Raw genomic sequence first — 12,625 nt, 5'->3', positions numbered from 1 at the left:
GTGTGAATGGTTGTTTGTCTATATGTGCCCTGTGATTGGCTGGGCCTACCTATCGCTCGAAGACAGCTGGGATAGGCTACAGCATTGCCGCTACACTAGTGGGGATAAGAAAATGTATAGAAAATGGATGGACTGATAACCTCATTTTCCTCATATAGTAGGTACGTATAGTGAGTCACATTTTGAGTTGAACTTGAGTCTTGTATTTTCAGTTTGTCCCATTAGATGTCCCCACAACGGATCACGTGTTTCCATCTTGTCAGTGCCACTGCATTTCCTGTTTAATCACACATCTAGAAACCTCCTCTTTGCTCTTACCCTTCTTCTTCTCCCTCATTTAATCTGCTCATTTCTAATCCTGCCTGTCCTCGTCACACCCAATTAAAGCATCTTCAGCTCTACCACCTCCAGCTGTGCCTCCTGTCTGTTTGTCCGTTTGTAAGAATGCATGGACTCGCACATTTTAGTGGTGTAGATTGCCAGAGGATTATGCCTCTCGGAGTTTCTAAATTGAACTCCCAAATTAAATATTCATAGCACTCTAGCTTTTAGTGGGCTTCCCCTTCACAAAGATGCACGTAGGAGGAGGATGCTCCATTTGGCTTTGCGGAAGGGAGATTCCTTCGCTCTTCCAGTCACCTCCCCCCTCCCAACCTCCACCCCCTCCCGCTCTGTGATGTGGCCGTGACGCACCACTATAATAAGCAAGAACCGCGATTCCCTCTGACGTCACAGCCTCTTCTGTATAAATTGCGGTGTGGCTGGAGCAAAGTCACTTTAGAGCTACTACAACCACTGAGGATTACTGGAGCCGACTTCGTTGGATTTTTTTTTTGCAGTACCCAGTAAGTGATTTGATATTCGTATTTTAGTTAAGATTTTATGAAATGATATGAAATCACACTGTGGTGCCAGATCACACCAATAAGACATATGCACCATGTGTCCACAGGTCCTTTGTTTTTTAAGCACAATGACTTTGAACAAGAGCGACAGATTGCGAAGCATGGACAAGAGAAGAGGGAGCACCCCCTTCCCTATGAACATGGCCAACTTGCACAGGAGAAGCATGCCGGTGGACGACCGGGACCTGCACGCCACTACAGTGCCTCAAAGCGGACAAAGCGACGAGCTGTCCAAGCTTCTACGCTGCACCTACTCCCCCGGCGAGCAGCACCGGGGAAGTTGCGCCTCCGAATCCTCGGACTCGGTCATCTCCACCGGCAGCGAGGCTGACTCGCAAGTCTACAAGGTTGTTCTCCTCGGGGAACATGGAGTAGGGAAGTCCAGCCTGGCACGGGTCTTTGGAGGACTGGAGGATGCTGGTCACGATGGCGATGAAGCAGGTAAATGATGGGGATGCAGACGATGAGTCATCATGCATTTCCACAGCATGTGTCACCTTCCAGCACAAAGGTCAATTAGTCATGCTGCATTCATTATCTTATCTTTAATCAAGTACAAAATCTAAAGAAAAAGCCCACACTTTCTTTTTGTAACTATAACAGTTATGGGAATCAGTGATGGATTGGCTTCTTATTGTTGCACGCAAGCGTGTGCATGTATTGATTATTGCTATTTCCATCTCCAGCCAGGCACCAGGGCACAAATCAAACAGCATAAAACTAAGTAAAAATATGTTGTAAAAAAAAGTGATAAAGGATAATAACAATATAATAATATTTTTTATTTGTTTAGCGCTTTTCAAAATACTCAAAGACACTTTACAGAAGAATGAAGTTGAATAAAGCAAGTAAACAGAGTAGAAGACACACCAAAATACAACATTCATTGGTTAATACGCAGTTAAAACATGAGTTAAAAGCGGGGCGGGGCACAGCAGTCAGATATAAAAAGTCCAATGTGTGGCCCAGGGGCCATTTGGAGTCCAAGGTTTATTTTATTGGCCTGTGTGGTGCATTTGGGGAAATCAAATTTAGCAAAAAAAATAAATCCAGCAACGAAATAGTGCAAAAATGCATGATTTTAACATGCCAGCATGATTACTGATGTACACTACAAAAAAAATGATTTATTATTTTTGTGTAACATATTACTTATCCCTCCCTGCAGGAAACACGTATGACAGATCCATTGTGGTGGATGAGGAAGAAGCAGCTATTATGCTGTATGACATCTGGGAACAGGTGAGGTACATTTATATATACGGATTGATATCACATCACATAAATGCATCACATGTTTAATCATGTATGAAGCTAACAATTTGACTATTATTTTCTTTGAAGGATAACAGCCAGTGGCTAAAGGAGCAGTGCATGAGGATGGGCGATGCCTACATCATTGTGTACTCAGTAACAGACAAATCAAGCTTCGAGAAGGCATCAGAGCTGCGGATTCAACTGCGCAGAGCCAGGCAATCCGAAGATATTCCGATAATCCTTGTCGGCAACAAGAGTGACCTGGTGAGGTCCAGAGAAGTGTCAGTAGATGGTAAGTCATTAAGAATCTAGTATTTCAAGCTTTTGTGATGAAATCTGGTTTAAATGTGGAAAAATGTCAGAGAAATAATATTTCCTCCGTTTTCTTCAGAGGGAAGTGCTTGCGCGGTGGTGTTCGACTGCAAGTTCATCGAGACGTCAGCCTCCCTTCACCACAACGTGCAGCACCTGTTTGAGGGCATCGTCAGACAAATCCGCCTGAGGAAGGACAGCAAGGAGGAGAATGCTCGGCGCATGGCTAACTGCAGGCGGCGAGAGAGCATCAGCAAGAAAGCCAAAAGATTTCTGGGCCGCATAGTAGCACGCAAGAACAAGAAGATGGCTTTCAGGCAGAAGTCCAAATCCTGCCATGACCTTACCGTTCTCTGAGAACCAGAAGTGACTCAAAGACTTTTATTCTTTTCTTTGGCCTCTGAAGACCCAACGCTGTGTGTGTGTGTGTGTTTTTTTTTTTTTTTTTTTTTTTCAACACTAACGGACTAATAGAGCTGTACAGATATATATTTTTAATTTTCAGACACCAAAAGTGAAGACTTGATTAATAGAAAACTGACAATGCTTGTCATATCATGTTAATGGTGTTCTCATGCATGAAGTTTTGCATATTTATTAAAATACATTGATTTAATATGATCAGTTGTGCAACAAATCCACAAAAGCATTGCTTTTTTCCTAATATGTTGCAAAGATTGTCTTTCCTTTTTTTTTACTGGAAGGGAGATGTATAAATTATGACATGAATGATGTTGAATGCAACATAAATACATCTCATTATGCTCAAGGACATAAAGCATCACAATACAGTCATGGAGTCACATATACTGTACTTGACAGGCGGTACGCAGGTTCGTTCCTCAGCCAAGTTCAATGAAGCCACAGCTCAAAGAGAATTCAGAATCAGTTGTTTAAAACCTCTAAGTTCAGTTTGTGAAGCAATAAGTTATATTTGTCTTGTAGACATTTTTGATTCTTTTTTTTTGTTTTCATTGTTTCATTTTTTTCAATAAATCTGAAATAATAATACAACAGCTTCTATTGTTTTTACTGGAGAAAGAATCATTTGTTTTGGTTGACAGAAAGCGAGTCCATTGCATGCTGTTGAATATTCATTTGAGGCTATCAGAGGAAATGTGGTGCTCTGGCTTTGGTTTTACAGACAGGAAACATAGTAGTTAAGCATGTTTGGAGGTGTTAACCATTAATCCAGTGAAGGAGTACAAAAACACACTTTTTTTCCCAGCCAATTTAAACTCTGCTCACACCTCGTAAAGGGATCACACTCATCATTTGGAGAAGGTAGGTTAGAACACCTAAGTTCCTTTAGAAATGATACTGCATGCTACTTAAAGTTGTGCGTTTGTTCCAAATGGATTGTTTACGCTTCAAATCAAATTCGTCTCAAGTTCATAAGTTACATATTTGCATCAATTGGAAAGATTTTCATGTTTGTGATTGAGTAACAAGAAGGACATTGTGTTGAGGCCATGTATGTTTGAAATATGTTGATATTCGCAGGTAGTCATGGTTGCTAACAAAGCTGGACCTCTGCTCGTGTTTGTTGTCACAGTAAGATGCTTATCTCAATCATCATGAAGTATTACATGTTATGCCATGTGGTGAGAGGAATATGTGCGGAAAAAAATGTTATATCGCTTTTACAGGTGGTTATGAACATATTTGCATCTTCCTTGGGAGCTAATGTTAAAATAGGTGTTCCGGAGAATTATGATGGCATTTTCCCATGGTATTTAGCCAAGGTAAGACCTTTTTTTTCACAATTATTCAGAAAAAATGCTTTATTATGTTTTGATATGGTGCATGTTAGACCAACAGGTATGCATATGACGGGAATGGTGATTTAAAATGCGCCACTTCAGTCTTATGAACAGTTGAATCAGTGTCCTTGGTCACAGAATATAAGTATAGTTGTATATGAACATTGCGAGAGTTTATAATATATTCTGGCTTCCATCAAATCAAATAATAGTGTACCAGCTATCTTTCTTTCCTCAGTCTGCACTCAAGGTTTAGGATGAGAGCAAATGCTGTCGTCATCCCCTGACTATAATAGGAGCACTCACAATTGCTTTTCAGACGTCAGACTTCTTCATGCAGTCCAGCTGGTCCAGCAGGCAATATTTTCTTCATAACTGTCACTAAAGTGCCTTTTCGATTGGTTGCATTGTGTTTCCTTGACACATAACACATTTTTCACTCACACATTCAGTGTTATTAACGCTTCAAATAGAATGGAGATGTTGGATAACAACACCACTTTGCCTTTTATGTTTTAAATGCATTACGAATAGTGTATATCTTAACATAAATCATGGGTTTTGCCAACACATCTGATTGGTTTTATGTTGTATTCTGCTTTATTCAAAATGACCATCTCATAAAAATGTGAATTTCAATCCACGAAGCAAACATGTGTTATTTTATTTGTTAGCTGCAAGCAGTTTGCTTTTTAAACTAACGTTGTGTTCTGCAGCTTCACAGCCTGACAGGCAATTACAGCGACTTAGTGGTAACAGGGGACGATGAAGGTATATTTGGAGTGGACGCTCAGTTCCTTTATGCTCTGAAACCACTGGACCGAGAGAAGCAGCCGTCCTACTCTCTGCAGGTATACATTTATGCATTCTGTAGCAGTTCTTAGTGAAATATCACACATCATACAACTTAAACTCAAATGATACAGTATCATTATTCAACTCATTTGAATATCTGATGGTAAATCATTTTCACTCTGCTGTATGTGCATTGTGTTGCATGCATAACACTACGTACACAAGGAGAGGTCTAGAACAGAGTGATGACCAAACAGCATTTGCAATTCCCTCAGAAATGTAAAAAAAAGATGACTAAATCAATGGCACAATGTTGATGATTCACACATTACAACATTACACAGCAACAGGTCTGGAAGGAGAGTCGACCACTGAAGGTCAGCATGTGGGAGCTCCAGCATACACGCGACCCTAGTGAGGATAAGCGGCATAGAAAATAGATGGATGGATGGTTGGTTGTTTTTTAAAATCTGGATGTGGGATATTTTATGACAAATTACACTCCACTCCTCCAGGTTGAGGGCTGGACACACAGCTAACAACCAATGGCGTGAACAAAACACTGTTAGGAAAAAAAAAGTGCTGAGGCATGATGTGTGTGACTGTATGCCCGCTTAATATTTCTGTGCATGCATAGAATTGGCCCTGATAAAGATTATGACAGAGAAATATGGGCAAATATAGGTAAATCCTTAACCGGGAACTGCACTTTTTTTGCGAATTTTGCCCATCATTCACAAAAACATATGAAACATAAACACATATGAGGATATGATGGGGCAATTCATACAAAAATCTGCATGCTGGTTCAGACAGTTACATTAAATAGTGGTTGCTATGATTGCTTACTGCATTGAAATATGTCTGACACTTGTGAAGTTTTGGTGGTATGTGTGCACTGCGCACCTGTCAGCCAATTTACCACTGTGCAGAGGGTGCCTGCACCAAGAATACACCAGGTTGGAGCTGGCAGTGTTTCAGGGCACCTTTTGCGTGCTGTTTTGTCATGATATTGTCACTGCGCCAAGCTGAAAATGTGGAAACCTCGGCGCAACCCAGTCTACCAAATTACCAATTGCACAGAGGTGCATGGGGTGTGCCACGCTCTGCCACCTTGCACTGTGGTACTAAATTAGAACCCTCAAAGTTTATTGAATTAAAATGTAGCACAATTTTTTTAAGGAAGTTATTTTATATCACTAACAAAATGTCTTTGTAATATTTATTTACTGGTATTTTTTCGTAATATTTACTCTGCGCTTAAGAATGCATCACGTGGATCTCCATCAAATACATTTGTTTTTCTATTTTTATTATTACATGGTGCTTTTTTGGTCTTAGGCTTGAATCGTGCAAAGTGTGTGCAGCAGAACTGTACTTTAAAAGTGAGCAAAATGTTGGCAGTTTAAAAAAAATTCAAATTTTAAATAAAAGCAGGGTTATTATTTTTGTTTTTGAATTATTTGTATTTAATTTATTTTTTGCAATGAGAATTTCTCAGATCAATAATCTGTCTGTGTCAATCTACCTACCTACCAACTGACCAAAATACCTACCTACCAACCTACCTACCCACCTTAAAGCATACTGTGAAAATGTGCCTTCAATGTTGTTTGATAAGTGTGTGTGTGTGTGTGTCTCACAAGGTATCTTTTAGAACATCAGGGCAACGGCAGAGCTTCACGGTCGAAGTGTGCGTCATTGACAAGAACGACAATGTGCCCACTTTCATTCAGGAGAGCATGAGAGGCAGCGTGCAGCTTGGGCTTCTCAAAGGTAAGTGCGCATCACAAGGTTCATCTGGATCACGGTAAAAATAAACCAAATAACCCTAATGGGAGTAAAATGTTATATAATGTGGATAAGAAATATGTACCAGACTCATTGAAGATATACTTCAACTAGAAAGAGTACATGCGTCAAACAAGTACGTATATAGTGCGATGCTTTTTCCACTACACTGTATGGTGGATGAGGGGTTAGGCCACACAGCTGGGAGACTTGGGTTTGATTCCCCCGAGATCTCTGTGTGGAGTTTGCATGTTTCTTCGGGTACTCCGGTTTCCTCCCACATCCCAAAAACATGCTAGGTTAATTGGCGATTCCAAATTGTCCATAGGTATGAATGTGAGTGTGAATGGTTGTTTGTCTATATGTGCCCTGTGATTGGCTGATGACCAGTCTATGGTGTACCCCGCCTCCTGCCCGAAGACAGCTGTGATAGACTCCAGAACCCCCGCAACCCTGATGAGGATAAGAGATCTAGAAAATGGTAATGTGCATTACAAAGTGGGTGCCACACAAAAGATCCATCCCTGGTTCTGGTGGGTCACTTCTTCGCTTGGGTCCAAAGCGATCAGACTCTATAGGCAGATCCACATCTGAAATGTATTTAAGGGTAGTAGATCTTCCTTGGTCCTCAACAAAGGTTAACAAAATAAAATATCATAATATATCATAATGGGCGGCACAGCGGTCTAGTGGTTAGTGCGCAGACCTCACAGCTAGGAAACCAGGGTTCAATTCCACCCTCGGCCATCTCTGTGTGGAGTTTGCATGTTCTCCCCGTGCATGCGTGGGTTTTCTCCGGGTACTCCGGTTTCCTCCCACATTCCAAAAACATGCTAGGTTAATTGGCGACTCCAAATTGTCCATAGGTATGAATGTGAGTGTGAATGGTTGTTTGTCTACATGTGCCCTATGATTGGCTGGCGACCAGTCCAGGGTGTACCCCGCCTCTCGCCCAAAGACAGCTGGGATAGGCTCCAGCACCCCCGCCACCCTCGTGAGGAAAAAGCGGTAGAAAATGAATGAATGAATATATCATAATGACACCAGTGCTGACACAAACAGTAGTAACCAGACCAGAATAATATAGACCCAGCCACCTGCAACAAGTGCTAGAAAGTGATACTGTTCAAACAATGTCTTGTAAGTAATGTACCGTATTAAAGAGTCCCACAGACTCTGACAGTCTTTTTCAACTTTCTTGCCGACCTTAACATGACAACAGCAGTGCTCAACAGTGCTCAAACTCACACACATGTTACTGCGTCATTGTCCACGCAAGCAAAACAACACTCAACAAACACCAGAATTCTCAACATTAACATCACACATGCATGTAGTTGCATTCACTTAATTTTGTTCAATTAATACATGACTCTTGCATGTAAGATTAATTAGCAAACACCATTGCAATGGTAGTCTACCACAGCCATAATTATGTGTCAATTATCATTTTACTGCTCAAACTGTGCAATTAAACAGTGGAATGTACAGTATACACTTAAAGTACTGTAAAATATTTGAAATTTTTTTTGGTATGGTCCCTGTGTTTTGTATTTCTGATGGTTTTACTGTGATAATTACAATTAGCTGGGGGTGGGGCATGATGGCGAGCGTCTGGAGGCCGGGCTTGCACCCATGCACAGCCAGAAGAGGCAACATGGGTCACCCCTTCTTGTGAGCTCACAACTCATAAAAGGGGTCAACGCTCATGTTGGCAGTTCCAGTGAGAAGAAAGGTGGAAAGGTGTGATTGGGGGGGAATGACCACCCTGACCTGAACCAAAGGGGTGCTTTGTTATTGCACTTGAACACCATTAAGATATGCCTTTATTCGTCCCTCAGTGGGGAAATTTAGGGTGTCTAAGGGTGTCCACATGTGCACATGGGACCAGGACACCATAGGCTGCAGTTTGATGATTAACTTTATTGTTCTGTCATCGGACTTGCATGTTTTGGACACTTGGGTGAAGAGAGGGGCGGAGCTGTCAACCAATCACCACTTGGTGGTGAATTGGCTCCGATGCTGGGGGAGAATGCCGGACCTAGCAGGACCAAACACATTGTAAAGGTCTGCTGGGAATTTCAACTCCCACCTCCAGAAGAGCTTCGGACATTGAATCCGAGTGGGCCACCACTCCATTATAATGTGCCTTCATTATCAAGGCGAAAGTTTGTAACTTGGAATTTGGGGAAGCCAACTTCTGGTAGGCTGTAGAGATTCTGAACCACAATCTGCAATCTCAGGAGGGGGGGAAGAGGTATACTGTCAATACCTTGTATACTGGGGATAGTGGGACGCTGTTGTAAACCGGTGAAAAGAACATCAGAAAATAAATCTTTTTGTCACATCATACCAAGACCCACTGTGTCTTCTCAGGGATTCCCTTCATGCAGGTTGAGGCGCTGGACCGTGATGACCGCAAAACTGCCCATGCTGAGCTACGTTTCCGTCTAATGGAACAGACACCCAGAATCCCCTCCCCACAAATGTTCTTCATTGACTCTATCACTGGAGAGGTTTCCCTCACCGAGGACGGTTAGTCCTGTATTGGCACTGCTTGGATGTTCCCTTTGTTGATCTACTTCTTTCTCTTTCAGCTTTTCCCTTCAAGGGCAGCAAATCAGTTGCTTCCATCCAACCCTGTCTTCTGCATCTGTTTCTCTCTCCTCTTTGGTCTTCCTACACGCATCCGACCTGGCAGCTCTTAACGCAGCATCCTTCTACCAATATGTTCACTATCTCTGCTCTGGACATGTCCCAACCATCTCTCTGACTTTATCTCCAAGGCCTTTAACATGTAACGTCCCTCTGATGTACTTGTTCCTGATCCTATCCATCCTGGTCACTCCCAAAGAGAACCTCAGCATGCTTAAGATTAAGATATGAATAAAGGCATATCTTACACCATATGGCTTAAGATTAAGATATGAATAAAGGCATATCTTAATCTTAAGCATGCTGAGGTTCTCATTGGGAGTGACCACGGTGGATAGGATCAGGAACAAATACATCACAGGGACGTTACATGTTAAAGGCCTTGGAGATAAAGTCAGTGAGATGGTTGGGACATGTCCAGAGCAGATACATGTCCCAACCATCTCTCTGACTTTGCTTATCCCTATCTCCAGTTCTGATTCTTGTCTTTCCTGGAAGTGCCCTTTGTTAATAACAACAAAAAATAGACATGATGGTGTCCATTTTTTTACCCAATCTTCGTCAAAATTGTCTCCTAAAGATGTGTACCTTATGGTGAAATCTCAAGTCAGACCAACCTATGGGGTCAAATTTTGAGTTGTAATTTAAATGCTACCAAGTGGTGTATATGTTAGACAAATAATAGCACAAGCATCACAATATGGTGGCCTCTCACACCAACTACTCTGATATCCTCCTTCACTTCATCCATAAACCTCCTCTTTGGTCTTCCTCTATGCATCCGACCTGACAGCTCTAAACGCAGCATCCTTCTACCAATATATTTACTATCTCTCCTCTGGACATGTCCCAACCATCTCTCTGACTTTATCTCCAAGGCCTCTAACATGTAACGTCCCTCTGATGTATTTGTTCCTGATCCTATCCATCCTGGTCACTCCCAATGAGAACCTCAGCATGCTCATCTCTGCTATCTCCAGATCTGATTCCTGTCTTTCCTGGAAGTGCCCTTTGTTAATAACAACAAAAAATAGACATGATAGTGTCCATTTATTTTACTGAATCTTGCTCAAAATTGTCAGTCTCCTAAACCTTATCGTGAAATCTCAAGTCAGACCAACCAATGGGGTCAAACTTTGAGTTGCTACCAAGTGGTGTATTTGTTAGACAAATAATAGCACAAGCATCACAATATGGTGGCCTATTTTGTACAGCGCTTAGTAGAGTACAACAGTCATCTTACACAAACAAATATATGTTGTATATGTTTATAATGAAAAAAATAGGACATCTGAATGGACACCGTAACGCTGTTACAGTTACAGTTGTAATTACACATTTGTCACACACCAGAGCAGCTTTCCGGGGCCTAGAGAGCAACTGTTAGCTGCTTTATTCAGTGATATTTCAGTGGTGACAATGGATGGGATGCAGGGGGGAGGAGTGTGCGATGGTTCACTTTTCAGTCTCCATCCCTATCCTGGCCACTTTCTTAACATGTCAGTCCCTTATAGTTGCGGTCAAAGGTCAAACTAGTCAATCTATAAATATACTGTCAGGTGTTATAGTGTATTGAAACGTGCTTGTACCCTCACCAGGAGCCTCAACACTGGACCCTGAGATGTGCGGCAGATATAAACTGTCAGTGATGGTGAAGGACATGGCCGGGAAGTCAAATGCATTCTTCACCACAGGAATTGTTACAGTTGAGGTCACCGGGAATACTTGGGCATCGCCTGATCCTGTACGATTGCAGGAGAACCTCCCGGGCCCGTATCCCATCCCAATCTCCCAGGTGAGCCTGTTTACTCTGATACACCGGAAACAGAGAATTTATACTCATTGTGTTCCATCTATGATATTGTGTTACAATGAAACAAACTGTCAATAATCTGAAGAGAATAAAGCGGCATCACATTGCCAGTTGCTGTTTTTAGGGCCCCTCGGGTCCTCCTAAATGACCAAATACTGAATTATTGATACTGTTGAAATGCCATGGAACCTTTCTGGCTACATCCTGGCTGAGTCACTTTAACTCCCATTATCACTCAATTGCCCTCCGACCACTAGTTCCAATGGGTTTTTACAAATTAAAATGTAAATGGAATGTGTACGTCACATTTTACATCATATCATAGCTTGTATAGTTGTTTAGAATTAACATCTGATTGAAGGTTATACTTGTTATTCATGGATTTCAATTGTTGTACCGTATCACCATTCTGTAGCTAATTCCTGACTACATGTATAGATATATATCACACAAGCCCTTACACATAGTGTTGCACTTGGGAGAACTACTGCACGTCATCACCTGAATGGCAAAACACATTCAGAAAATGGCTGAAAAAAAGGAGCTTGTCAGTACGCACCGCAGGTACTGTACATCACAATACCTCCCATCCACCTCCTGCTTTCCCTCTCTTCCCACACACTCGCCCTCCGCCTCTCATCTCTGCTGTTATAACAGCCCCATCCACCCACTGAACATGTGTGGATTCACAAGTGTAGGAGCTTTTGATTGCCTTAGTCGGAAATTATTGCACGTGTAGTTCAGGTTAAATCGGGGTGATGGGGTAATAGACCATGCTCCTTGCTTGTATACTGTAGGCAAAAAGATATACATATATATGTAATGACATTTTCAAACTAATAACATTCTTGCGTCTAATTCAATGCAGTGAAACAGAACCATTTTTTGTTAAAATATTCATAAAATCGGTTAGAAGTAAAAAAAAAAAAAAAAAAAGAAAAGTATGAATCTTACTGGGGAAAGCCTCACTTCGCCCCCACGCTAAATCATTCCTAAATTGTGTTAAGTGGGCGGTCGGACAAACCACTCTTATGACACATCTAGAGGTCGTCATATTCAAGTACTCTCTCTGTGAATCCCACCTACTCGATATTGCCTGGAAATACATAAAGCCACCATGATCACCTCTCGCTTATCACTCTTGTCCAACACGTGTTATTATGATGCTAATCTCTTTTTCAAGTACAATTTTGACAAATTTTCATTCTAAAATTATATTTCAGCTCATACTTGAACATTTCTTGCAAACCTGTTGACTATTTACAATGGCTCATGTTGCAAGATTATAACCAGTTTGCTTTATTAGAACTGCACAATAAGTGCTTTGTGTGTTC

The 12,625-nt window shown here is 41.5% G+C and overlaps 2 protein-coding genes across 2 annotated transcripts in view; both read left to right on the top strand.

Moving 5' to 3' along the window:
- Positions 1–771: 771 nt before the first annotated feature.
- On the top strand, positions 772–3,459 carry rrad (Ras-related associated with diabetes). Its single transcript, XM_058089185.1, has 5 exons — positions 772–845; positions 953–1,346; positions 2,074–2,147; positions 2,250–2,454; positions 2,554–3,459. Exons 2-5 carry the CDS (start codon positions 974–976, stop codon positions 2,829–2,831), a joined length of 930 nt encoding a protein of 309 aa, XP_057945168.1. The 5' UTR covers positions 772–845; positions 953–973; the 3' UTR covers positions 2,832–3,459.
- Positions 3,460–3,732: 273 nt separating this feature from the next.
- cdh16 (cadherin 16, KSP-cadherin) overlaps positions 3,733–12,625 on the top strand; it is a 36,257-nt gene continuing 27,364 nt past the window's right edge. The window contains exons 1-7 of the mRNA XM_058089181.1: positions 3,733–3,762; positions 3,982–4,028; positions 4,124–4,219; positions 4,954–5,088; positions 6,679–6,808; positions 9,200–9,358; positions 11,077–11,273. Coding sequence (XP_057945164.1) covers positions 3,984–4,028; positions 4,124–4,219; positions 4,954–5,088; positions 6,679–6,808; positions 9,200–9,358; positions 11,077–11,273 — 762 coding nt within the window. The 5' untranslated portion in view covers positions 3,733–3,762; positions 3,982–3,983. The remainder of the gene's footprint in view (positions 3,763–3,981; positions 4,029–4,123; positions 4,220–4,953; positions 5,089–6,678; positions 6,809–9,199; positions 9,359–11,076; positions 11,274–12,625) is intronic.

The sequence above is a fragment of the Doryrhamphus excisus genome, chromosome 12 (assembly GCF_030265055.1).
Source record: "Doryrhamphus excisus isolate RoL2022-K1 chromosome 12, RoL_Dexc_1.0, whole genome shotgun sequence".
NCBI classification, from domain to species: domain Eukaryota; kingdom Metazoa; phylum Chordata; class Actinopteri; order Syngnathiformes; family Syngnathidae; genus Doryrhamphus; species Doryrhamphus excisus.
Note: the sequence above shows the minus strand (reverse complement) of the source record. Positions and strands in the feature narration are given on the sequence as shown.

Excerpts from the sequence above, each read along its gene's own strand:
- rrad (XM_058089185.1), top strand. The coding sequence starts at position 974 with ATGACTTTGAACAAGAGCGACAGATTGCGAAGCATGGACAAGAGAAGA. Across the intron at positions 1,347-2,073 it reads TCACGATGGCGATGAAGCAG|GAAACACGTATGACAGATCC; the intron begins GTAAATGATGGG and ends CCCTCCCTGCAG. Across the intron at positions 2,455-2,553 it reads CAGAGAAGTGTCAGTAGATG|AGGGAAGTGCTTGCGCGGTG; the intron begins GTAAGTCATTAA and ends CGTTTTCTTCAG.